The sequence below is a fragment of the Thamnophis elegans genome, chromosome 3 (genome assembly GCF_009769535.1).
Source record: "Thamnophis elegans isolate rThaEle1 chromosome 3, rThaEle1.pri, whole genome shotgun sequence".
Taxonomy (NCBI): Eukaryota; Metazoa; Chordata; class Lepidosauria; order Squamata; family Colubridae; genus Thamnophis; species Thamnophis elegans.
The window spans coordinates 750,324-776,955 of record NC_045543.1 but is presented as its reverse complement, the minus strand read 5'-3'; the positions used below and the strand labels follow the sequence as shown (position 1 = coordinate 776,955).

Below are 26,632 nucleotides of genomic sequence, written 5' to 3'. Positions count from 1 at the left end.
GGGAACATTTCAGTCTGGTGACATACAACAGACAGAGCTGCGCACAATCCTTCATGCAACCTTTCCTAATTTGGACAACCTGCAGATTTCAGTTCTTAATATCCTCAAGAAGGATCCTGTTATCTGGTGAATTCTGGAAGGTGGAGTCATACATCAGGAAGGCACCGTCTTGAGGAGAACTGCTCTGATTCAACCGTAGCGTCTATTTCCTGCGGAGGAAACAGAGATTAGGCAGTAGGGCTTCTTCCACATGCTTCAGATTCAAAGGGAAACAATTGGAGTAATACCTGTCAGCCGCTTCTTTTAACAGCTGCTGATTTTTCCTAGGACCGGACAAGGGCCTTCCGTGACTGTAGTACAGAGGGGAGGGAGGGAGAAGAGGAGGAATTGGTTGAAGGAGTTGCCCACACACTTCCCAAAGCACCTTCTTTCCTTTAAGTTAAGAGTACCGTACTCCACGGGGCTAGTTTGCAGTCAGGCAAACGGGCTGAGCTGAATGTAGTTTTGACGTACCTTGGAGAGGCATCACACATTAGTAAAGCACACACCTCTGACCCAGAGGGTCTCAAGTTGAATCCCTGGCATCTTCAGGTAGGGCTGGAGGAATTGTTACCTGTAATCCTGCAGTGCTACAGGCACTTACGGCATCTTTCAAATGAGGATCAAAATCTGACTTTTTGGTGTTTTTAGTCTGCATCGGGGGGGCTGCTGGGGGTTCGCAGGGGTTTGGGAGAACCTCTAGCTAAGATTCTGTCCATTCCATTCGCTGAACCCCCAAATCCCACTCCTGGCTGGCCCCACCCATCCTGCCCCTCCCCTCCCAGGAGTCCCCACATAGCCCGTTTTGGATGCAGGTAAGTGGAGGGCGTGTGTGGAGGCCCTGGGGAGGGCAAAAAAAGGGCTATCAGAAGTTCAGGAAAGCCAGAAACGGGCCTCTTTCCACCCCTCCGGAGCCAATTTTCACCCTCCCAGAGGCTTGAGGAAAGCGTCCAGAGCCCGGGGAGGGGAAAAACACCCCCTACCATGGTGCAGGAGGCTGACTAGGCCACGCCCACGTAGCAGCAACCCAGCAGAGAATCCCTTGCTAAAACTTTTGAAGCCCACCCTTGGTCTGCATGTGGCAACGTTCTGCCTTGCTCTGTCCTCCAGGTATGCTGCTCCGTTGATGCAGGGCATCCTGCCCAGCTTAGAAAGTTTTAGAGGGTTTTGTCCACGTGCTGCAATTTATTTTTGATTTAAAGCAGGAAGAGAAGCAAGAGGCTGCATAGTAATGCATTGCAAAATCCCAGCCTTCTGTAAAATTTCTAGCTCAAGATTAAATTGATATAGAAATGGTATTCCTCTGGGAATGAATAGCAATAGCAATAGCAGTTAGACTTATATACCGCTTCATAGGCCTTTCAGGCCTCTCTAAGCGGTTTACAGAGAGTCAGCATATTGCCCCCAACAATCCGGGTCCTCATTTCACCCACCTCGGAAGGATGGAAGGCTGAGTCAACCCTGATCCGGTGAGATTTGAACAGCCGAACTGCAGAACTGCAGTCAGCTGAAGTAGCCTCCAGTGCTGCATTTAAGCACTGCGCCACCTCGAATGAAGATAAAAGCGTTGTTTCCTTTCCCTGGTAATGCAGTATAAACCTTTTTTTTTTTTTTTAAGGATAAATTTTGAGAGATGTATTCATTGACTATTTTCTTCCAAATAAGGTTTGGGTATAACTGTCATTTTATGAAGCTAATATGAGAAATAAAGAAGGTTAAAGAGGGAAGAGTTTGTGTTTGTAACCAGGATATAGTGTACATCAGGGGTGTCAAACTCACATCGTCATAGTGGCATCACTTGACGTATTGAGACTTTCCCCCCCTTCCCCTAAACCAGGGGTGGGTGTGGCCAGCGCACGATACATCTGCCCCGCGGACTGCAAGTTTAACAGCCCTGTTGTAGATTAAACTGGCCTTTCTCAACAAATCTTATTAATGTGATAGTACATTGGATAGGTACCAAGAGCTTATCTTTAAAACCCCTTAATGACCTTTCTTTAATCTCAGTTCTGTACAGAGATTTTGCTTTTCTCTTTTGAAGGAAGTTTTTTTTTTTCATGCTACGGTGACTCTTGAAAGAAATATCCTGGACTCAATCCCCTTTGAAGTAATAAATGCTATAAGTGCTTGTCTTAACATTTGCTCTGAGTAAAGTTAGTAACATATTCTGGATTGCTTTTGTCCTGAAATTGCCAGGAATTGAAGAATAACTAAAACAAGCGATTATACATCATGCCTGAACCTTGGCATACAGATGGAAATAAGTTTGTCCTCCAGGCATTTTCTTTATTGGAAGAACAAAGAATGTACAGGGGGGGGGAGATAAGATCCCTGATTATTTCCAGGATTTGGAGATACCATTATCTGGAAAATATGTTGGTGCATTCCAGATTTTCTTGCCAAAAGAAAGATTTGTTTATTGATATTTATTGTTACTCTTACACTGATAGCAATGTCTAAAAATACTTATTCATTTCATGTAGGGTGAAAAAAGGTGATGGAAAATATGGTTGCGTTGCAGCACCAGAGGACCCAGGATGAAATAGATTATCGGGAACCTTTTCAGTCGGGTTTCAGGCCAGGCTGCAGGGGGGAAAAAACATCTTTGGTAGATAAACTCTGGGAAGAGTGGGAGAGGGGCAGGGCATCCTTCTTAGTCCTTGTTGACCTCTTGGTAGTTTTTGATATCATTGACCACTGTATCTGTTGGAGCCAGCTGTAAGATTTGGGACTGGATGGGCAGTTTTGTGCAGGTTTGGCTCCTTTCTCGAAGGCTGGTCCCAGTTAGTACATTTAGGGAGCAAGGAGTCCACCCCATGGCTGCTGCTTTGTAATGAGCCACAGGGCTCAGTCCTTTTGCTCATTTTTAACATCTACATGAAGCCACTAGGTGAGGTCATATGGCAACACAGAATGAGGTACCATCAACTCTGCATCTCCGTTCCAGGTGATGCCTTTTCGCTGTGCCTGGAGGCCTGGGGGGAGGATGTCTAACCCTAGTCCCAACAGGCCTCAGCTTGAGCCGTGGGAAGATGGAGTGGTTGTGGATCCATGGAGTTTATCCTCTTTGGTCTTTGATAGGGTTGCTGCACTCCCTGGGGTTTCTCACAACTCCTACTCAAAGAGCAGGTGGCAGTCATGTCCAGGAGAGCCTTCATTTGATTTTGTGTTGTGTGTCAGTTGCGCCATTTCCTAGGTCATGAGGCCCTGCACTTAGTCATTCATGTTTTGGTCACCTCTTGTTGGATTATTGTAAAGAACTCTGCATGGGGCTATCCTTGAAGCCACAGCTGGTATACAGAGTGCAGCTGTGCCGATGCTTCTGGAGGCTTCTGGGGTGGTGCATTTAACACCAATGTTATATGAGCTGCACTGGTTGCTGTTTGTTTCCTGGACCAATTCAAGGTGTTGGTTATTAGAAAATCTTCTGTGCAATTGGACTAGGTAATTTGAGGAATGGTCTTGCCCCACTGGGCTTGGCCCCTTCCATCCAGTCAAGGAATTGAGTTATGGGGCTTGAGGAGAAGAGCTTGGTCTGCCATGGCTCCTGCCCTCTGGGAAATCTTGCAGCCAGAGGTGAGAGTCCTTTGCAGCCTTCTGGAAAGTCCTTAAAACCAGGCTGTGCCAGTGACCTGGGGCCTGGATGATGGATTGCTATGTTAGTTGGTTGAGTAAGAGACAAAAACCCACCCGCTTACTGTCTGTGATCTAGTTTCTCAACCTTTATTTTAATGGTTAATTTTAATGCTTTTAATTTTTTATCTTTATGTTTTTATGCCATTGTAAGCTGCCCAGAGTCAGTTTGGATAGTGAGATGGGGCAGGGGGGAATATAAATTTTGTAAATAATTAAATGTAATTCTTAACTTTGTTTCTTCCATTTTTTTGTTTTGTTTTGGAACAGGGCATACGGAAAAAAAATAGAATAATCTGGAATTCCAGATATAATTTTTTTTGTCATATCACACTTCCCCCCCCCCCCTTTGGCTTTAATTAGAGAGAAAAGCCATCGAAAAGGATGTAATACAATTATTACCCAGTGTTTATTTTCAACTTGTTGAAATGTTAACCATAAAAGATATGACAGTAATCAAGGAATTTTTTTCTCCTTTCCCTAACAGAGATCTTCGGTTCAATCGAATTAAAGAAATCCAACCTGGTGCATTTAGAAGGCTTAAAAATTTGAACACATTGTAAGTTTTATTCTTCTTACAACTTTTTTTTTTGCTTTTGTAAGCTGTTAATCATTTTTAATTGTATCTCCATTTGTATTTTGTCTCATTAAGACTTGTAACACTTGTTTCAACGTACATTAAGTTTTCCTTTCCATAGATTTCTGAGTTTTAAAGATTTTAAATTTAATCAGTGTTTTGTGTAATCCACATGGAAGAACATAAGAAATCTGTCCGTCTGTAATTTTTGTTGACTTCCATATAAATTTATCTAATTTGCAATCATGTAAAAGAATTGACAGCCACTGATCCACCAACAGATATGCTAGGGATCCACCATAATCTATCAATCTCTTAGCACTTTTACCTAAACCAAAAAGTGCAATATATTTTTGAATATTTTTAATTTTTGAAAATATTAATGTAGTGTTTCCACATAGGCTTTTCTAAAGATAGCAGAAATAGTTTATATTCTCATTCCTATTGTTAGTTCCATAAAGACGTATCAGAACTTGCTCATCTAATTCATAATACAGGTAATCCTCAACTTCCAAAATTCATTTAGTAACTATTCAAAGTTACAATGACATTGAAAAAAGTGAGTTATGACACTTTTTCACACTTGCAGCCCTTGCAGCATCCCCAGGGTCTCGTGACCAACATTCGGACACTTGGCAACTGACTCAGATTCATGAGGGTTGCAGGGTCTTTGGGGGGGTGGGGGTGATGTGATGACATTTTGTAAACTTCTGACAAGCAAAGTCAATGAGAAATACCAGATTCACTTAACAATGATGTTAACTGATTTAACAACTGCAATGATTCACTTAACAGCTGTGGCAAGAAAGGTCATACAGGTGTCTCACTTAGCAACAGGAATTTTGGGCTCAATTGTGGCCATAAGTCGAGGACTACAGTATTGATAGATATTATTTCAGTTTCCCCTCTCCGGTGTCCTCCAGATTTGTTGGGCCAGCAACTATTTCAGCCACAGTAAGCAATATTAATAGAAATCACCATGGCCAAAATAGAAAGCATATTTAAATTAATCCAACCAAATGGTTACTAATAAAGTGAGCAAGCTTTTTTCAATTTTCCAATATTCCCATCAGATGATAATAATATTCAGAGAGCAATAGTAGTAATTTTGCCATTGAATGTAACAGCATACTTTGAATGTTGTATCTACTCTAGTTATCTTTCTGAAAAAGAGGTGTCGAGATTGATATTTTGGAATAAAGCATCTGGTCCATATTTCTCTTTTTCAATACATCATTTTAAGAAAATCCTGTTATTGTTATTTTGTAATTAATTATTACAGTTCTTCAGTGGAAAAAAATGCCTCTTTTTGTTTTCTATCCTAGACTCCTCAACAATAATCATATTAAAAGAATTCCAACTGGAGCATTTGAGGACCTTGAAAATCTAAAATATCTGTAAGTGAAAACATTCTCAGAGATATGTTGATACAAAACGTTTTTTTGTGCACTGGGTCTGTGCATGTTGACTATTGTTTGCTTAACGAAGGATTATTTGGTTTCTTTTAAGCTTCCTCTTAGTCTTTGCTGTAGCCAGAAGTACTAGAGATGGCAACCTCTTCTTAGCACTTCTAAATGTTTTCCCAAGCTCTGTGTAAGAGCTGTGTACATCCAGAAGTCTCTTGGCTTTTGAAACTTATTGGGGTGCTGAGGATGGTTTGCAAAGCAATTCCTTTTCACTTTTAGCCGTACCATCTATGCTGTTTTGTGAATTAGCTTCAAGGAAGAAGTTGACCCAAATCTTCACAAAAGCCAAATGCACCTCAGAATTTCCACAGGCCAATTAAACAGTGTGAAAACCCCAAAGAGCTTTAGATGACAGAAAAGGGCTAAGATTACTATAGACTTTTCTTAATTTTTCTGCGGATTTTTCTATTAATAAAGATTAGTATTTAGGATTATTTCTTAAGGCCTTAAAATAATGTTTGTAGCATAGCATTTTCAAAGCATCGTAAAGGCTTAATTTACATCGTAGTAAAAAGTAATAGCTAAGTGAATATATTAACATTAATGTTAGCATGATATCATAGCAACCCCAAACTATGTTATGTGAGTTTCTGAGTTTTCCATTTATGGCTTTTAAGTTAGGGTGTGAGAGTAGTTTATTCTCCTTCAATGATACCATTGCAAAGACAAAAATTAGACATCGGCTCCATGCCCAGAATATATGAAGGAAAACGAATCTTGCATTTGAATGTAAATAAAATTATTTGCATGATGAGGGACCCTAAGAAAGAAGTAAGCAGTAAATTGGATAAAACTTCCCGTTAGATCTCCCTGCTCAACATGGGAGAGCTGGGAATGAATCAGTTGGATGGATGTCTCTGTGGGAAGTAGATTCTTCAGAAATGAAAGGCCTGCATAAAAAGTTCTTGTCTATGATTATATAAAAACTAGTAAACGCAGGTTTCCAAGTATTCAGCAGAAGTTAGAGCATGGGAAAAGGAGAAGGAAGCTTGATTTATGACTAAAGGAGAAATCCTGGAATTAGTATGCTTAAATTAAATGCATGGCTGGGTGAAGGAGCTTTAGCGAATTCGAAGATTGCTCAGTCCCCTCCCCAGGAAAATAGGAATGCTGTCCTGTATAAAGAAGATGGGTTCCAATGTGCTATTTCTGCTGATTAACCCGAGTACTTCTGTGGTGGCCTGAGCAAGATTTTCAGGATTTTTCCTGTTAATTCTTTCCCTACAATTTTGGTAACCTGTCTGCATCATTTGTCTATAGTCTACTCTTCCTTCTATTTTCAAAGGTGGCTTGTTTAAATATGAGCTGGTTAATAACCTCCTTACACAGACACACTGATTTTGTTACCTGTATCACATTTGTCTGGATAGCTTGCAGTTCCACATTTTAAATAAACTTCCATTTATCTTGAATTTCATTCTCCTTGAATACTTATATCTGTTGGACTAGGAAAAAATCATTAATATCTCAGCTTTTTATTTTCTTAATATCCTAAATCTTAAGGTGAAATGTTCACTTCAGACAAAAGTCTCCACTACTTTCCAACCAATTATTTCATATTAGCGAAAGAAATTTTGTGATAGCTGATCTTCCGGTTTATTGGCCTACCTGCAAAAAGGTGAATTTGTTAGCAGATCAAATGAGAAATTTACTACCTCCTCTATATTTTCAACAGAATATTGGAAATCTCTTGTGTTTATCATGCTTTCTCATTGCAGAAATTGGTAATCTGACTTTGGAAAGTATAATACTAATAATCTGTCTAGTATGGTACTCTATGGCAAATGCATGGAATTATATAGCAATTATTATTTCCTGTTCCTTTTATTTTCTTACAAATGTACTTTCTTACTCTGATGTGACTTGGTGTACTATCATGGATATGGTTCTGAATATACGTGCATTTACAAAGGATATTCAAAATGAGTACTTTTTTTTCTTTTTCAACATCTGATTGTGTTGATAACGATGTATCATACTTTCTGTGCCATCTCTTAGAAGCAGATGACCACATCTCTTCATTGGGGTGCTTCAAGTGCATTTCTGTAGAACATTAATTGGAATAAAATGGCCCTTGGGACTCCACTCATGTATCTACTCCTATTACTGTACCTAGTTTATATTTTTGTAAGAAAATATAGTAAGAAGTGAATTACCGATTGACCAAAAAAACTGTGTAATGGTAAATTGGCTAGATAATTTCACAATTGGTTCAATAACCTCTTCCATAGAATAGTAATAGATCAGCAGCATCTTGGAGAGAAATATCAAGTGAAGTACCATATGGCTCTGTCTGGGCACTCTTCAGTTCCATACTTTTATAAATTACTTAGCGAGTTTGGAACTCTGCTATCAAATCTGCAGAGTTAATACAGTTCCAAAGCTAGGAGTGGTGGCTAATACTTCAGAGGAGAGAAAATTTAAATGTAGATGTACAACATTAGACTGAAAAGAATATGATCGAATTTAACAAGGAGAAATATCACGTTGTGTTACCTGGGTAGTAAAAATAGAAGACGTAAGTGGAGAATGGGGAAAACAAAGTTTGTCAGGGTATAGAAAGAGATCCGGATGTCCTTGTAAGACTGTAAGTTAAATAAGAGCTAGTAACATGATGCAGCTGTCCCATACCCATAAGAGCCTCTTTCCCCATCATAGGAAGTAGTTGTTCCATTCAGACTCCACTTACTGTAGAATGCAGTAGCCAGTTCTGGGCATCCCATTTCAGAATAACAGAGTTGAAGGGGACCTTGAAATCACCTGATCAACCAGGAGATCCCCTTCCATTCAAAGTGGAGTCTGTCAAGTTGATGAGAGTTTATGAAGAACAAGTAAAGAATGGAGGTGTATTTAGTCTATAGAATATATTATTGGGGGGGAGATAGGGTAGCAGTCTTTACATATCTGTATATAAGATACGTGACATAAAACTCATGTCACAAAGTTGTTAAGTTCTAAAAAATTGTAGAGAGCTAGGGAAAGATCCCTCGAATCCCTTTAGAAGTATTGCACAATACTTGTTTAGTTAATTGGTATTTTTAACTATTTAAATGCTGAATCTTAGATACAAGATTACAATCAAATTATCATAATTAAAAGAAATGGCATAATGTTTTTTAAACTGCATATAGTAGAATTTTCCCTTTAGAATAAGTTTTCAAAAATTTAAATCCAATATGGCAATAATATAAATGTTTTTATTCTTGTTTCTAAATATTCCCTTTCTTCCCTGAAAATTCATCTATTTCTACAGTGTATCTGAACCTGGTTTCCAGCAGGAGATTTGAATTAAATTGGTTGAATTGAAAATACAAAAGTGTACGAAAATATTTTAAATACCAGAAAATGTATTTCTAATCTTTCTTGGTTTATAGCCCATTTTCTCAGATTTTTCATTTGTTAACCTGAGAAAGAAAGAGTTTTTCAAGTTGCAGATTAATGAATGATAACATTATAGGGAAATGAAATCCATAAAGTATATAATGTTATATAATAACAGTTGCTATTCATAAAACATTAGGTGTGATAGTGATATTAGACAACTTATTAACACATATATTATAATAAAAATATCTGTTTAATCTGTTTTGCTTTCCAGAAGCTGAATAGAATTTCTACCTCTCCAGCCATTCCCCTTGACTGCTGATTTTCTTCTAAATAGAATATTAATATCATTGTCCTGATGGTACTAATATTTAGGAAAATGCTATAGTCTGCAAAAGTCATAAAACACTGTAATGAATCTTTTAGATAAATGTATTTATATAAACTTGGAATTGAGTTTTTCAGACAGAAGAACAGCTTCAGTATGTAATTGACTATTTTGAGATCGAAATATTTTAATCCTATCACAGTTGTTTAATATTCTGTGAGCAGGAAAGAAATTTTTTTAAAAATTCTATGAAAAAACCCCACCCCAAGCGTAATTACCAACATGCTTTAAAACAATAAAGAAGCTAGACTTGATAACAAACAAATCTTTCATTTCTGGAAACCACTCTGCTGCTCTATTTATTTAGCATTAAGTTATCTTTAAATTATTTTATTGATATGATTGAACAATCAGTCTATTTAATAAATACAAAAGGGTTGTGATTGTGCCCACCGTTAACTGTTTTCACTGTGCTTCTTGTGATATCTATTTACTTTTCATTTGTATTATCATATCTCCTATCATGTCAGAGTTTTTCATGCACTCCTATGGTAAAGTTGTACTCTATTAATAATCAAACTCTTGTACAATTACATTTTTAGTCGACTTCCTAAATTCTCCCCAATGACATTTTTTGATCTGCAATTTCTTTAACTTTTAAGATTAAAAGTTAATTATTTTGATAGAATTGTTATGCTTCATATCTGATAATGTATTTATTTAAACTTTTCAAATTATTAATGTTTTGAAGAGAAACAATTAGTTCAGGGAAAATTCGTTCTCCATATTGAATAGTACTAGAATCATGGTTACAAGAGATGAACATACATTACCTTAGTCCTATGAATTCGTGTACGTACCTCTGTAATCACACGGATGGAAGCTTAAGTCGTCATTATCTCAGTTCTATGTCAAGATGGTTCCCAGGCCTGTTCTGAAGCTGCCTTCTCAAGTAGAAGTGAAAGCTACTTGGTGACTACATTTGAAGTCCAGCACAGTTTTCTGTTTGTACCCTAAAGCTTCTGACCAACACTCTCAAATGAGAAATGTTCTGTTGTGTATACATGTCTCGTTTTGTTGCTTTCCATTGTGTATTTGAAAAACTGTCCTCACATTTCAACTTAATTCCTTCACACATTAATGTAACACTTGTTTGTGTATACTAATATTACTGATTATTTCTTGTTTCAGCTATTTGTACAAGAATGAAATCCAGTCAATTGACAGGCAAGCATTTAAAGGACTTGCCTCTCTAGAACAACTGTAAGTGCCTTTTCTCTACTGTGCTGTCATCTGTTTGGTTGCCTCAGAGAAAAAGTGCACGTTTCCCAGCATTTCCTGTCTGCATGCCTTCTTGCATGATTGCACGGAATGGGTTTATGGTCCAGCGTGGTTGCAATCCCTGGCATGCAGAAAAGCATATTTGTCAAGTATGTCATTTCTGTGTTTACATTTGATTTGATATATTATTTCTCCTTCAAGACAATCATGTGGCAGTTTCCAAAGGCAAGCATAATTTTAGCACCAAAGATAAATATTTGTGCATAAGAATTAGGGCTCCTATTTCTACAAACAATTTATAGTTTTGATAAATAGAGCATAGAGAATAGATACATAAATGAGCAAAATCCAGACAAATACTCCACTCTCTACGGCTTACGTATTCGGCTTATTCCATTAGTCATTCAAATGGTTGGACTGTTTCTGGATATCGAGGGAGTAGGAACTTGTGTTGAAAAGATAATTATACCCTGTAATTTTTATATTTGATGAGAGATTCAATTATAATATTGCAAATAGTTGGCTTAGAAAAAAAGCAGGCCAACAATATTATCTTCCTACCTCAAGATAGTCACAGGTAATAGGAATAGCAGTTTGCACACAAAATTCTTTAGAGTTCATTAAAAGGACTTGATTCCACATTGCCGATTTCTGTCATTTAGTGCCATCCCAATAAAAATGTTTAACTTAATAATATATAGTATATATGATGCTTATTTGAACAAACTGCTGCTTCAAGGAAGGCTTTGCCTTTGAAGTGCCCATATTAGTGGGCGTAAGCAAACGCCTGTATATTTTTTGACTCTTATTGGAAAAAAGAGAGCTGTGATTCTAGGGGTCTGGTAGAAGCTACAGCGACAACGTGAACATCATAACATTTTTGAGCAAGTCATTACATCATTTAGAAAAATAAATTTTAGAGCCTGCTGAATATATTCTACCCAATTAGCTGTATTTTAAAATGGTTCCATTTACATTGATTGGCACTTCTAATTCTGATCACTTCAACATAGTGAGAGCAATGGATGGTCAGAATTTGTATATCATAAAACTAACCAGGTTTCCTTCTAATCCATCCCAATCACTCTGAAAATAACCAGGCACATTCCCAGACTTTCCCTCTATCTTCCATCTTCTGGTTGCTAAACCAGCCAAGGAATAATCATAGATATTTCATTTGGAAATTATACCCAAACCATTTTTTGGGGTATATTTTTTTTACATTACTGTTATTTCTTAAAACGTGGAGTCTACATTTGCACAAAATAAGATTGTCATTAGCATATGTGTTTTGAAGGGTTTCATAGTTTGCATAGGACTTATGTGCATTTTAATAAACTCTATTATGGTGCAGACATCCTATTTTTTCTTGCTTGGATCCATCCAGTAGCATGATCAATAAACCATCTATTGCTTAACATATTATCCTACTGTAGCATCCTTTTAAACTCTCTTTGCAAGCTAGAATCATAGAATGATCCTTGGCTGACAAACCTTGGCTTTTTGGGAGCCATAAAGCAGGACTTGGCATGAGTTGAAGCAAGCAATTTCCTTTTCCTTGTACATTCTCCAAAAGAGCCAAATAAGAATGATTCCTTGTAACACTGCATGCAAATGCATCACACAATGTAAATTGAAGAAATATTACAGCATTAAAGTCTTCCTAAATTTGGTATAGTTTATGGATATAAAAATATATTGTTATTAGTTAACAGAATGGCCATGGATATGTTTTAAGCACGAGTGGTTTAACTCCAGTGACATTCTCATGAGGTTGATCTCAGATCTATCAACCTCATTTCCTTTGTAATATAATCCCAGACACTTAATTCTGGCATGGGCTGTTTGATAATTAGTTTAAAGGAAAAAGCAGTGTATGATTTTTGCTACACTTGAAAAATATGCTCGTTACTCAAAGTAAATCCCCCTATTTTTCCCCATTTGGATTTTTTCAGGTTTTGGGAAATAATAATACAATCTTTAAATATGCATGATAGTACTTTAAATTGCATGTAAGATAGAAAGTTTCAGAAACAGCACTGATAGAATCTGTCTTTATTCTCTTGAATATTTACTGCCCAAGGAATGTTTTGATAGTCATTGTTTTCAATTATTACAAAACTTCCTTCCTGAGTTTATTCACTTTCATTTAATAATCATGGAATAAATGAAGTAAATGCATAAATGAGGTTGATTGTAAAGGCAAATGTTCTTCGTGAATCTTTTGTTTTCAAAGTGTCTGAATTCAAAACTTTGCCATAAGAAATTTGCTGCTTATTTTGACCTCTTCATCATTCCTTCCCTCCTACAATTTTCAGGAAGATACCAATGAAGAAGCCAAATTGAAATTAATATAATATATCACTTTTCTTCCCCTCTGTCACAGCAGCTTTATATGGTAACGGGAATTTAATGATTTATTTTGAATCTCATCCTCAGTTCAGAAGTGTGCAAATATTTGCTTCCTAACATGTACCTCAGGTTGTGGTTTCTGATCTTAAGGCTGTTTAATAAACCCTCAATTTCCCCTTAACATCTTCTACACTTCAGGTGTAGCTATGGTGGAACTCAAATAAAGAAACTAGTAAAAAAATCTGGTAAATCTGTATCTAATTTCAGAATTAGTATAGAGAGGACAAAAAATGTGTCACATGGAGGACTTTATTAAGATTACGCCACCCCATCTCATCTACTTCACTGAGTTCGTATTTTCTTTTATTAAAATAGAAGGTATTTCTGTTGTGCAACTTCTGCTTGCAGCCTGATGAAATGCTATCTTGGTTTGCCAGAGAAGTTGGCTGAGACATACCTCTTATAATAGTTAAGGCAGGATACAACAGGCAGAGGGGAACGGCAAGCTGACCTTTCCTTGTCCCCCTGTGGAAACTTGCAAATTCTCCATCAGTAGCAAGCCCTGAAGAAAAATGATTAACTAGTAATATAGATGTAAAGATTGAATGGAAGTAATTAAACATCCTTTCTAGACTTTGCTTCTGTAAGCATCCCTGAATTTGTGTTATTTCAGCCACACAGATTTGCAAATAGATATTTGCTGTGGATAACATTTAGTTCACTCTTTGCGTATCTTTCCTTACTGTGAGCAAATTTTCATTATATTTTTCTACTTTGGATTTACCTTTTTTGCTCTTCTGAGGAGAGAAAACTAATATCTACCAGACTTGCAGCCAATATCACTTAAGTCAGTGTTTCTCAACCTTGGCAACTTGAAGATGTCCGGACTTCAACTCCCAGAATTCCCCAGCCAGCATTTGCTGGCTGGGGAATTCTGGGAATTGAAGTCCGGACATCTTCAAGTTGCCAAGGTTGAGAAACACTGACTTAAGTGACAGTACTAGGAAGAGACTTTTGAAGGCTAAACAATGCTCCTCTTTTACCTGTTCAGGTGTGTCCACAGATGTGGTATGTTCATTTCAGCTTCTTTTGCTAGACTTTTGGACTTCCTCACAGGGAATAGAAAGAGTTGGGATTTTATATCTGATTGTTTAAATGCAAGAAAAATCCTAAGGGGATTCTGGTTCCTACTAGCTAAGAACCTTTGGTTTCTGTAGCAACCTAGGGTAAATGTGAACACAATGGCCTTTTAGACATTAGTGTTCAACCGAGTGAGATTGGGAACAAGAAAAGCAGAGCTTAAAACATTTGGGGGTGGGACAAGTTATTGACCCCCCCCTTCCATGCTTTTTCCACATATTTTCCCATCTTGTCTGGGTATAATATCTAAAATTATCATCATAGCCACCAAAATGGGAACACAGCTCTTCATCCCATAGAGCTGAACTGCAATTCATAGCTTTTGTTCCATATTCTGCTTTATAGCATAGCAATAGCACTTAGACTTATATATACCACTTCATAGTGCTTTAATGCAGTCTCTGAGCAGTTTACAGTGGCAGCCTATTGTCCCCAACAACCTCGATCCTCATCCTCGGAAGGATGGAAGGCTGAGGCAACTTTTGAGCCGGTCAGGATTGAACTCCCGGCCATGGGCAGAGTTAACTTGCAATGTTGCATTGTAATCATTGTGCCACCATGGCTCGATTATTTTCCTATACTTGATTATTTTTTCTTGTTTTGAATATGTAAATGTTTCTTATGTATAATTCACGTTCTATTCAATGAAGAATTGGGTTTATATATCTAAACATATTTAAGCTGAAGCTTTCTGACTAGAGAGGAAATGTACACCTGGCTCACAATGCGAACCCTTAGTTGGTTTTGGCTTAACCCTTTGTGGGAAGGCAGCCAGTTGTAATTTGAGAACCGTGGTTTCATGGGTTAACCTGTTGCATTCACTCAACTAATTGGACTTTATTCAATAACAATTAATAAAACACCGATAATGTGATATGGAATCCCAGTCATACAATTACATTTCTTATTTGTTTATCTCTATTTTTAAATATAAGCTGGGGATAGAAATCTCAATGGGCAGAATATATTTATCAACCATTAAAATTATTCTTACACAGTATATAAATTGCTAATATAACTATAGGTTCACTTTCACCATTATTTTTAGTGTGTAACCTTAATTCTCAAGCTATTGGTAATGTTTCTTAATTATAATAAATTTGTGCGGAATGATATAAATATGAGGTAGTCTTTATATTTTATCACTGATGAGGCTAGGATCTAACTATTTGAACATTTTTAAAAATAGGTTTTAATTTGCATTATTATCATCATCATATTATTTCTTTTTCTATATCCTCTTATTTTTTCTCTCTCTAACTTTTTAACAGATATCTGCACTTTAACCAGATTGAAACATTGGAGCCAGAATCATTCACTCATCTTCCCAAACTTGAAAGATTGTAAGTGTTTGTCTTTTTCATTTTCTTTTACCCATATGTTACCTTTTTTTTTTTTTTTTACCAAGTAGCGCTATTTCCATATAACACTTGAAAACATTAAAATTTCTGTTCAAACGTGGCTTAGATCTAAGCTTTCAGGATCTATGCAGATGTATTTTTAATAGTAGTTTTATTAAAGATTACAATTAGAAAAACAAAAACTTACAGAAACTGAAAACTTGGATGAATAAAAAGAAAACTAGAATATGTGGAAAAGAAAGAAATTAGAGAGAGAACAAGAAAAGAAAGAAAAACAAGAATAAGCTAAAGAAAAAGGAAATATATAAAAATGACTTTTTCCCTTCATCACAAGTGTAAACAATTTTAATAACATATCATCATCTGTTAAAATATAGCACTTGATCTCTTCTTTCCATATCCCATCTCTGCATCCTCATATTTAGCCTTGATCAAATTCAACAACTGTACAGTCCTTTCTTTTACTTCCAACAATCTTAATCTCTATTAATATAGTATTATTATTTATTAAAATTTTATACCATCCATCTTCCCTATAAGATGACTCTGGGCAGCTTACAATTATAAAAAGATAAATAGAAAAGTAATAAAAATATGACTATGCAAAATGTACAATAAAATGGGACTAAGCGACGGGCAGCACAAGGATGATGCCTCCTCAGCTGGTCAAACACCTCCAGTGGTGGGCGGCCCCTGAGACCCCTAAACCAACCAGTAAAACCAAATTTTAATACCCTTCCGGAAGGCCAAAAGAGCGGGAACGGTTCTCACTTCTGGTTATATTATTAGAATCTCTTATTTATATGCCAAAATTAATAACAGATATTGTAGATTAAACAATACTCCTAATCAGTCAAAATAGCCATTAACTTTCACACCAGAAGAAATTACCTATTAACCATAATCAAACACGGTTCCCATTTGCTCTTCTTCTACCCAGCAATCATTAAACCCCACGCCATCCATAGAATTCTAAAATTCGCTTTCTCTCAAAGCCCTTGTCAATTTTATCCAATTTTATCATTTGTAGTTTTAATCTAGCCTCACCAGTCAATCTCTTATTTTAGTTTACATAAATAATCCATATAATGTTATAGAACTTGCTATCTGTTAATCCCTCCTCACAAAATTCTGCAAAACTTTAACAAGTCTCTTTTGTAAATTATTTAGAACACTCTTGGTTTGTTGTTTGTGTATCCCTTTTCATTATAAAGACATCAGCCGATTTCTATTGTACGTCTAGTGTAACATCTTTTTCCATGCCATTTTTGTAGCCTGTCATTTTTGAATCCACTTTGAATTCCATTGCAATCTTGTTAAGTAGAACATGTTCTTCTTCCATAACATCTTTCAGACACGGTCTCACCATAGAGGCAGATGCTATTAAAATTAACTTCTAAAATATCCTTCGATGTGTTCAATGTTAAAATACTTTACTTCATTCTGTAATTGTAAGTCGAGTAAGTATTCTTCTTCTTTAATTATAATCTTTACTTCCCTCTAGTTCCCGCTAGTCTCCAACATTTAAAATCTTACTTTTTTTAAAAAAAAGTTAAAAACAAAAGCATTTTCCCATAGGAAGCTTTCTTTATAATTAATTCCAAAATTTCATTTCAAATTTATCACAATGCTTAGACTGTTTGCAACTTTTAGAAATCAAAGTTTTAATTGCCCTTTTGCTATTTATTAAAATAAAATTTTAGATTTTAAATAAAATATAGCTAGTATTGTAAAATGTGTCAATCTAGAGGTTTCTAATAGCTGAAAAGTTGTTAGCAAGCTGTTTCCAAAAGTGATTTAAAAAGGAAGTATGTGAATTTAGTATCCTTTCAAAGAGATGGTTGCATTTTTACCACAATGGGTATTGCATTGTCTCCCAGGGCTCTAAACCTGCCAGAGATGGGATGTGATGGATGTGTTGTCGTCTTGTCCAGAGGAGCAACTCTCTGGAGCACTTGTGGCTGATCTCAGTTCTTCCCTTTGTTTTGAGAGGAATTATTAAAGAGATGGTTTACTCACCATCTCATCATTCTTCTGCAGTCGTCTGCTTTTCGCTGAACCATCTTCAGTCCTCCAGTTCTTTCCCAGAAACCCGTATTCTATTTGGATCTAGACCTACCCTTACTTGAGTGAAAGATAGTGATGTAAAGTGCAAAGTTTCACTTAAAACATACAATGCTGGTTACGTCTTTCTTATGATCTTACCATCTGGGTAACTGAATTGTTTGTATTTATTTATGTGTTAATTTATTCAGATTACCCAGTACCCTATTCAGTTCCTCTGATTCTACATGGTAAAGGAATCCATGATTGTGGCCCAAGACTTACCTTACTCTTATTAGTAGACTCTATCAAATTAGTAAGGTAAAGGTTCCCCTTGCACATATGTGCTAGCCATTCCCGACTCTAGGGGGCAGTGCTCATCTCCATTTCAAAGACAAAGAGCCAGCACTGTCCAAAGACATCTCCGTAGTCATGTGGGCGGCATGACTAAACATCGAAGGCGCATGGAACACTGTCAAATTAGTACCCATTGCTTACCAAAAGGTCCTGGGACACTGCAACCGTCATAAATATGAATCCTTTGCCAAGCATCTGAATTTTGATCACGTGACCTTGGGGATGCTGCAACGGTTGTAAGTGTGAAAAACGGTTAAAAGTTCCTTGTAACTTTGGACAGTCACTAAATCAACTGTTGTAAGTCGAGGACTACCTGTGCACTCGTTTACAATTAACTAGAACATGCTACAGTTCTAACTGTTCTGCATGAATAAAAACAATAATGTAGCTTTGTAAATCAAAGTTATTTTCTCAACTAAAGCTCTCTACACATTTGTGGTGAAGCCCATTGAATTTAGTAAAATTTAATGTAGTATTAAACATTCATGAGTTTGCACTAAGCAGCACTTTTATTTTGCATTAATATCATTCTACTGAATATGTGTGTGTGTGTGTGTGTGTATGTATGTATGTATGTATGTATGTATGTATGTATGTATGTATGTATGTATTTAGTGTCACAACCCCTGGTATGCCCAAATATGGGAGGAAGCTAACTGCTTCCTTTCTCTGTCTATCGGCTCGTCACAAGAGACCATCCAGACAGAAACCCAATATTTTTACTGTTGCCTTTGTTACTCAAATAGCAATAGCAGTAGACTTATATACCGCTTCATAGGGCTTTCAGCCCTCTCTAAGCGGTTTACAGAGAGTCAGCATATTGCCCCCAACAATCTGGGTCCTCATTTCACCCACCTCGGAAGGATGGAAGGCTGAGTCAACCCTGAGCCGGTGAGATTTGAACCGCTGAACTGCTGATCTAGCAGTAGCCTGCAGTGCTGCATTTAACCACTGCGCCACCTCGGCTCTTTGGCAACTCAATGCCTTTGAGTTGCCTTTGTACACAAATACAACACACACACACACACACACACACACACACACAAAATAGATTAGCCGGAATTCTTCTTATTAGCATAACAGTTTAAGCAGGAAGGTAAGTTCCTTGTTTATATGAATGTGATCCTATATAACAAGAGACCTTGGTTTTCTTTAGTATCAAATTTTTCATTTTTAAATTCATTTTTTTCAACAGATTTTTACACAACAATAGAATTTCTCATTTAATTCCTGGGACATTTAGTAATTTGGAATCCATGAAACGTCTGTGAGTAAACAAAAATCTTTAAACTTTGCACCTGGTATTTTAAACATTTGTTTTATGAAACATCACATTTTGTTTTCCTTATCATCTATTAGTCATTCAAAGTTCCTGATAATTTTGGAATTGGTCGTGTTTGTTGCCTCTGAACAAGCAGCTTTTTCTGGAGTTCACGATTAGACGTATTTAAAATAGTTGGGTTGAACAGAAGCATCCTAGCTATAAACATGTTTCCATGTCTCCTTTTTTTGTTTACGATGATCTGTTCAAAAATATTTCAACAGGGAAGACATTTCCAACCTTGAAGCCTTATTTTGTACTTGCTGGAAGTGTTCCAAAAAATGGAAGAAGCATTTCAGTTTTATTCCAAATTTGTTTTGATTTTATAAGATCAGGAAACAGTGGTAAAAATTGTCAGGTTTGAGTAGGGTGGAATGTCTCAGCCTCAGTAGGCTTTTCACAGCTCCGATCACAAAATGTAAATGGTAGGGATGAGATTATTTTATTTATTTTATTTTTTCAGTATGATTCAATTCAATTTAGGTGCTGCCTGATTCCAGACAGACTTTGGGCAGCCCACAATAAACAGATATGAAGAAGACAAGTAAACAAAAGGAGATCTGGCCACTTGGCATCAAACCATCCGCCTAGTGCATCCACCACGCGGTCCATCCATCCTAATACAAATCCTTGGAGAAGATTCAGCTCTTCAAAGCCTTCTGCAACATCATCCTGATGAGAGCCAGATGGTCTCCAGAGCGATCTTTGTTCCAGAGGGCATGTGCCATAACAGAGATGGCACACCTTCCTTCTCTCCTTTCCTGAAGTTTGGAAAGTGACTGAAATTTTCCTTGGGGTAGCATTTACTACCTAGACACGTATTTTAATATGGCACAGGCTTTGCTTTCTAATATCCCCAATCCTAATTCAGAAAAGAAAGCCACAACGAAAGGAACTGGATTCTGTTTTCACATGCATCTGATTTGTAAGCTGACGTAAGTCTTTTGGGACTTGGCAGCATACAAACACAATGAAGTAACTACATTTTGTACGTCCTGGCTTTTGAGTTTTTTCTGTTCTTCAGTGACTAGGAGGTATTGTAATGTGGTTAATAATATGACTGCATCTCATAGTTTTCTAAACAAGAGTCATAGAACAAACATGTGCAGTCCTGAGCCTTGTAAGTAGAAACAGTGATGATTTCTTGTTTTATCCAGACGTCTGGATTCCAATGCACTTCACTGTGACTGTGAAATATTATGGCTGGCAGAGCTGTTAAAAACATACGCCGAATCTGGCCATGCGCAGGCTGCAGCCACATGTGAATATCCAAGGAGGATCCAGGGAAGGTCTGTGGCCACGATAACACCAGAAGAACTTAACTGTGGTGAGATTGCTTTAAAGTTATGGATATGCTTTCTCCGTATTTTATGAAAGAGATCATATATTTTAGAGCAGGGATCTGCAACCTTCACAACGTTTAAGACTTGTGCACTTCAATTCCCAGAATTCCTCAGCCAGGAAGTCCACAAGTCTTAAAGTTGCCACGGTTTTAGACCATTGTTTTAGAGCCTGTCTTTAAAATGCAAGTTATACATATATAACATGTATGTGTGTGAGTAAAAATCAACAACTCATTAAGTCTTTTGATGCCAGATGGGAGAAGACTACCGAATGTCTTTCGGGCAAGGTAAGTCCTCGCTTGGTTATCACAATTGAGACCAGCAGCTCTGTTGCTAAGTGGACCATGATGGGCTTACAAACGTCACTTCCTATTCAGTTGTTAAATCCCACAGTCGTTAAGTGAGACATCACTTCCTAACCCTAACCCAACTTCTCTGTTGACTCTGCTTCTCAGAAGCTGGTTTTGAAGTAAGCAGTTGTAATCCTAAGTCTGCAGGACACTCTAGCAGCCATAAATGCAATCTTGGGTTTTGTTTTGTTTTTACACTTCGAATGGTCACAGCAGTCGGTAAGTGAGGACTACCAGTATAAAGGCTATACTGGGAAGGAAGGCATTTTTCTAGAGGAGGTTTGCTCCTTGTGTTTTAATCTGTTTACGACACTACATTTTCCTATGATAGCAGCTTTTAATATTAAAAAGTCATAATAATTCAGGAGTGCTTAGGCGGAGAAAATTCCAAGCACCATAGGTTGTCACTTTTGCATTAAGTGGTTGCTTTTGGAATCTGGTGATAGAAGAGGGATGTTTTCTCTTTCTCTTTTAACTTCTGAACAGTGTTTTTATATTATGAAAATATTCCATTGTGCCTTATGCAAAAGCTCCTTCTCAGCAGCGATATCATTAAAGAAGAAATAATGTAATGAAAAATCAAGAATTGTTGGGTGGTTTTTTTCTCCCCGCGCTTTAATACTAAAAATAAACATTTTGTTACAATGTCTCATGATTTATGATTTATTCTATAAAGCTAAGTACTCATCTAGGTCCAGAAGCTCTGATAATATTCAAGGATTACAGAAAATCTGAAATTGGGCAACTGGATACTTTTCTACGGAATTGTATACATTGGCATATTCCAGTGTTTATACTAATTATCACACCAATGAGAAACAGTGATTGATATCCTACTTTAAAATTAAGAACTAAACTGTCTTTAAATCCCAATTTTATAGAGCTTTCTTTTCATATGCTTTGTTGATAAATCCAGAGAGGCCAAGAATTACATCAGAGCCTCAGGATGTGGACGTAACCTCAGGGAATACCGTCTACTTCACTTGCAGAGCTGAAGGAAATCCCAAACCAGAAATCATTTGGCTTCGCAACAAGTAAGATTGTTTTAAAAAGCTTGTGTAAAATAATGGTTCTGATGCTGTATTTGCGTGGACAAAACTGTTTTCACCTTTTTTTCCCTCGGTTTGAACATACTCGGTATTGAAAAGTGGTAATGCTACTCTGTCCTCTCCTTCTCCATAGTAATGAACTCAGTATGAAAGCAGATTCTCGATTAAACTTGCTTGATGATGGGACTTTAATGATTCAGAATACGCAAGAGACAGATCAAGGCATTTACCAATGCATGGCAAAAAACGTAGCCGGAGAAGTTAAAACTCAAGAAGTGACTCTGCGCTACTTTGGTTCGCCAGGTAGGAAGATTTAATAATGCCAACCTTTTTTAAAAAAAATCTGTGTTTCCTGTTCAAAAGAGCTGTTTGCTACTTATTTAGATTTTTCTCCCACCTTTTTTTTATAAAAAAAATGTTTGATCAAGGCAGCGTACATATTTTTTCCTCACATAACAAACTGTGGGATTGGATTATGCGGGGAGAAAGAGAATGTCAGCCTGAGTCAGCCAAATGGCTTTCGTGCCCAAGGGAAGATTGGAACTCAGACTCCCAGTTTCCCTCTCACCACCTTATCCCCACTATACTACCCTGGCATTGCATGTGCCGGTATAAGAGGCCTACAGATAAATTGTGAGATAGTTCAAAATAGCATAGCAAAAAAATATTTTATTGTAGTGTCCTTATGAATCATAGAACCCCTATAATGGTACTTAAGACCAATTAAATTAAGATACAAGGAGGAACAAATACCTTTGCTTTAATTGTGGAATAAGTTATCCTTTTCTTTTCACTCTTACATCACTTTTACTGGATTTGAGTCAGCTGCAAAGGAATACTTTTAGAGAAAATCGTAATAGAAGTAAGAGATCATCTTATTTCTTCTGCCAAACTACAGTATATCAGACTGCTGAGTTTCTTTTTTTTAATCAAAGATTCTTTTATTACCTTTTCATTTTCCTTTATACAATCACTTAAATACTGTGCAGTTAAAAAAAGAAGAAGCAATAAACAACTCATAACACTTCTATCCTACATACACCCTTCCTTCTACCCCTCCAACTTTCATTTCTCCCTTCCAACAATCCCCTCTTCTACTTCCCCTCCCCCTCAGCCATTCCTTTCTCCCCTTCCCACCATCTCACCCTCCTTACATTCCCTTCTCACTCCCTCTTAATTCCCCCCTCTTCTTTCCCTCTACACCTCGCTTCGGTGTATTTCTAGTATTCATTGGTCTATTTGTTTTGTACTAAAACAAAAGGAAAATAAAAGGAAAAGAAAGAAGAAAAGAAAAAAAGGAAAAAAAAGCAACAGTATCCAAGTGCATTCATTGTTCTGAAAATTGAGTCTATACTTCCACCCTCCCCCCCCCACCCACCCCCTGAACCCCCCTCCCTGACCCCCTTCCGACTTCCCAGGTCCCATTCCCGGCATCGTTCTTTATCAAGCAAAGTCTGGAGTATATTGAAACCAAATAGATTAGAAGTTACAAAATAATAAAAAATAATAAAAAATAAAGAACAAAAAAGAAAAGAATAATAAAAAGAAAAAAAAGGGGGGGGAACCCCCCCCAAGAAAGAGAAGTCAATATACTCTCTAACATTAAACTCAGCTTCTCATTATTTTTAAAATCTTAAACAATGTCTTTACCTGCTTCCGCATATAAATTCTATACCTCCCATCCTGCCTTTACCCGTGTCCGCATATATATTTTATCCTCATCCATTGCTCCTCTCATATTTACGGTACTCCACCCTCGTGTAGACTCTCCAGATAAACTTTCTTAACCTTGTATTCAAATAACAATTTATACAAAAATCAGCTTACATTCTGGATCAAGATAATCTAATTGAACTTTCACTACTGAGTTTCTTGTGCATGATAAGCAAACCTCATATGCATTCCATAATGTTGTAGCAAATGCAGTTGTTATTTTAAAACATTTCCCCTTTTTGATGCTCTGTTTAATGTGGCAAAAACAACTGTACTTGTTCAGAGTTTCCTAACCTTGGGAGCTTTAAGGAGTGTGGCCTTCAACTCCCAGAATTCCCTAGCCATCTTAAGTTTGATAAATAATATATCAATGGAAAGTATTATAGACATGCTCTCTTTTTAAACAGCTCGGCCAAGTTTTGTGATTCATCCACAAAACACAGAAGTTCTGGTTGGAGAAAGTGTCACCTTGGAATGTAGTGCAGCTGGGCACCCCCAACCACGCATCACGTGGACAAAGGGTGACAGAACACCTCTGCCAAATGACCCACGGGTCACCATCACTCCGTCAGGGGGGCTTTACATCCAAAACGTGGAGCAGGAAGAGGCTGGCGAATATACCTGCTTTGCAACCAACAGTCTCGATAGCATCCATGCAACCGCCTTCATTATTGTGCAAGGTAGGCAGAACTTTAAAAGGTGGTTTGGGCTTGAAGTTTACTCTGACCTGCAAATCATTTAAAATTTTTAAAGGATGCAAACAGGATTTTCCCCAAATGGAGTTCGTATTTCCAATGTCATCCCATATTAATCAGCTAATATTTGGAAAGTAGAATTGCATATTAACAGCTTTGATAATGACCTAATGCTTCTTTGAATGATTGATAAGTATTTCATAGCCCAAGTGGCGCAGTGGTTAGAGTGCAGCACTGCAGGCTACTTCAGCTGACTACAGTTCTGCAGTTCAGCTGTTCAAATCCCACTAGGCTCAGGGTTGACTCAGCCTTCCATCCTTCCGAGGTGGGTGAAATGAGGACCCGGATTGTTGTTGGGGGAAATATGCTGACGCTGTAAACCGCTTAGAGGGGGCTGAAAGCCCTATGAAGCGGTATATAAGTCTAACTGTTATTGCTATTGTTACTATCTATGCATCATCTATCTATCTATCTATCTATCTATCTTTCTATCTATCTATCTTTCTATCATCTATCTATCTATCTATCTATCTGAGGTGGCACAGTGGTTAGGGTGCAGTACTGAAGGCCACTTCAGCTGACTGTTATCTGCAGTTCGGCTGTTCAAATCTCACCGTCTCAGGGTTGACTCAGCCTTCCATCCTTCCGAGGTGGGTGAAATGAGGACCCGGATTGTTGTTGGGGGCAAGTTGCTGACTCAATTTGCTAAAAAAAATTGTAAACCGCTTAGAGAGGGCTGAAAGCCCTATGAAGCAGTATATAAGTCTAACTGCTATTGCTATATACCATTATTATCTGACAAATATATTTGTATATTATCTGTGTTGTGATTATGTTGTTTTCTTCATAATATCATTTGACTTTTTAAAAAAGAAAAGAAGGTCAGGTATTATGAATCCAAAGAAGAGTTCTACTCTGTTGAGTAACACCTTTACTTTGTATTTTAGTTTTCATTTGTTTTTCATCCAAAGTCCCAAGTGGTCTAATAATCATGGATGGTTGCAAGTCTGCATGTGTTTAGCCAGGAACCAAGGATCTGTAGTAGGAGTGGTTCTCACTCCATAGTTCAAAGAATGCAAAATAAAATATGTTTGAGGTATACATGGTCTAAACTGCTTTAATTATTTGTCTCTCTTTTACACAGCTGTTCCTCAGTTTACTGTGACCCCTCAAGACAGAAGCGTGATTGAAGGGCAGACTGTCGATTTCCCTTGTGAGGCACAAGGATATCCACAACCAGTCATTGCATGGACTAAAGGAGGTCAGATTTTAGATCACAATAAAACACGAGGCTCAAAAAATGACAGAGTAGTTTATCCCCGCATGGAAATGTTGAAGTGATTTCTCTGATAGAGCAAAGTTGTGAATATTTATTATCCCTGCTATTGCTATTAGCTTGGTGTGACTGAATCTAACCAAAATATTCACTATTACTCTGTGAATAAGAGAGAGAGATTGATTAGTAAGAGAGAGTCAGAGGTTTGCATCTCTTTTGAAGTATTTGAAGAACCTTTGGAGTTTTCCTCAGGATAATATGGCTGCCCACTACATTTACTTTATGAGATGAACTGGTTTTCTCCAAGATTATTCCACATGTTCTCTTTATCACACACTTTGTTCCTATCTTCAGGTTAAACATGACAATTTCTGAAATGAATAGAAGAAAAATAAATAAGCTTTTCATTGTGTCTCAGTTTACTAACACTTACATCTACATTATGCTGCTTGCGAAATAGATTTTATTTAAGTACTGTATGTATTGCTTATTTGGCACAGATTCTTGGCAATATATATCCACGTTATTAATTTAATGGCATCAATTTTCAACAAACCTGAATTTCATGCTCATAAGTCGGTTAACTGGAAGATACCGATCCTCTCATATGCAGATGATACTCTGGTTCTAGCTCAGAAGAGTATGAATCTGTCATCCTGGGTAGAAAATATCTCCTGCCCAATTATAAAAAAAATCCAAAATCATGGCTTGGAGTAAAAATATGAATAGAAAATCTAGATTTCAAAGGATCTGTAAGTTCCTTGAAGTGTAAAGGGAAACACGTTGTATATTTCAGGCAGCATAATGATATTTTAACATTAGACACTTCTTTTTCTTCAGGGGCAGGATGATCCCTTCCAGTCTCTTAAAATATATATATATATATATATATATATATATATATATATATATATATATATATATATATATATATATATATATATATATATATATATTTAAGAGACTGGAAGGGATCATCCTGCC

The 26,632-nt window shown here is 37.0% G+C and overlaps 1 protein-coding gene across 2 annotated transcripts in view; it reads left to right on the top strand.

The window, feature by feature from the left end:
* PXDN (peroxidasin) overlaps positions 1-26,632 on the top strand; it is a 79,780-nt gene that overhangs the window by 21,235 nt on the left and 31,913 nt on the right. The window contains exons 2-11 of one of the 2 annotated variants that reach the window (XM_032213418.1): positions 4,160-4,231; positions 5,575-5,646; positions 10,559-10,630; positions 15,412-15,483; positions 19,097-19,168; positions 20,380-20,549; positions 21,832-21,949; positions 22,098-22,267; positions 24,085-24,357; positions 25,517-25,633. In XM_032213418.1, coding sequence (XP_032069309.1) covers positions 4,160-4,231; positions 5,575-5,646; positions 10,559-10,630; positions 15,412-15,483; positions 19,097-19,168; positions 20,380-20,549; positions 21,832-21,949; positions 22,098-22,267; positions 24,085-24,357; positions 25,517-25,633 — 1,208 coding nt within the window. The remainder of the gene's footprint in view (positions 1-4,159; positions 4,232-5,574; positions 5,647-10,558; positions 10,631-15,411; positions 15,484-19,096; positions 19,169-20,379; positions 20,550-21,831; positions 21,950-22,097; positions 22,268-24,084; positions 24,358-25,516; positions 25,634-26,632) is intronic. The other variant, XM_032213419.1, reaches the window with a different exon arrangement.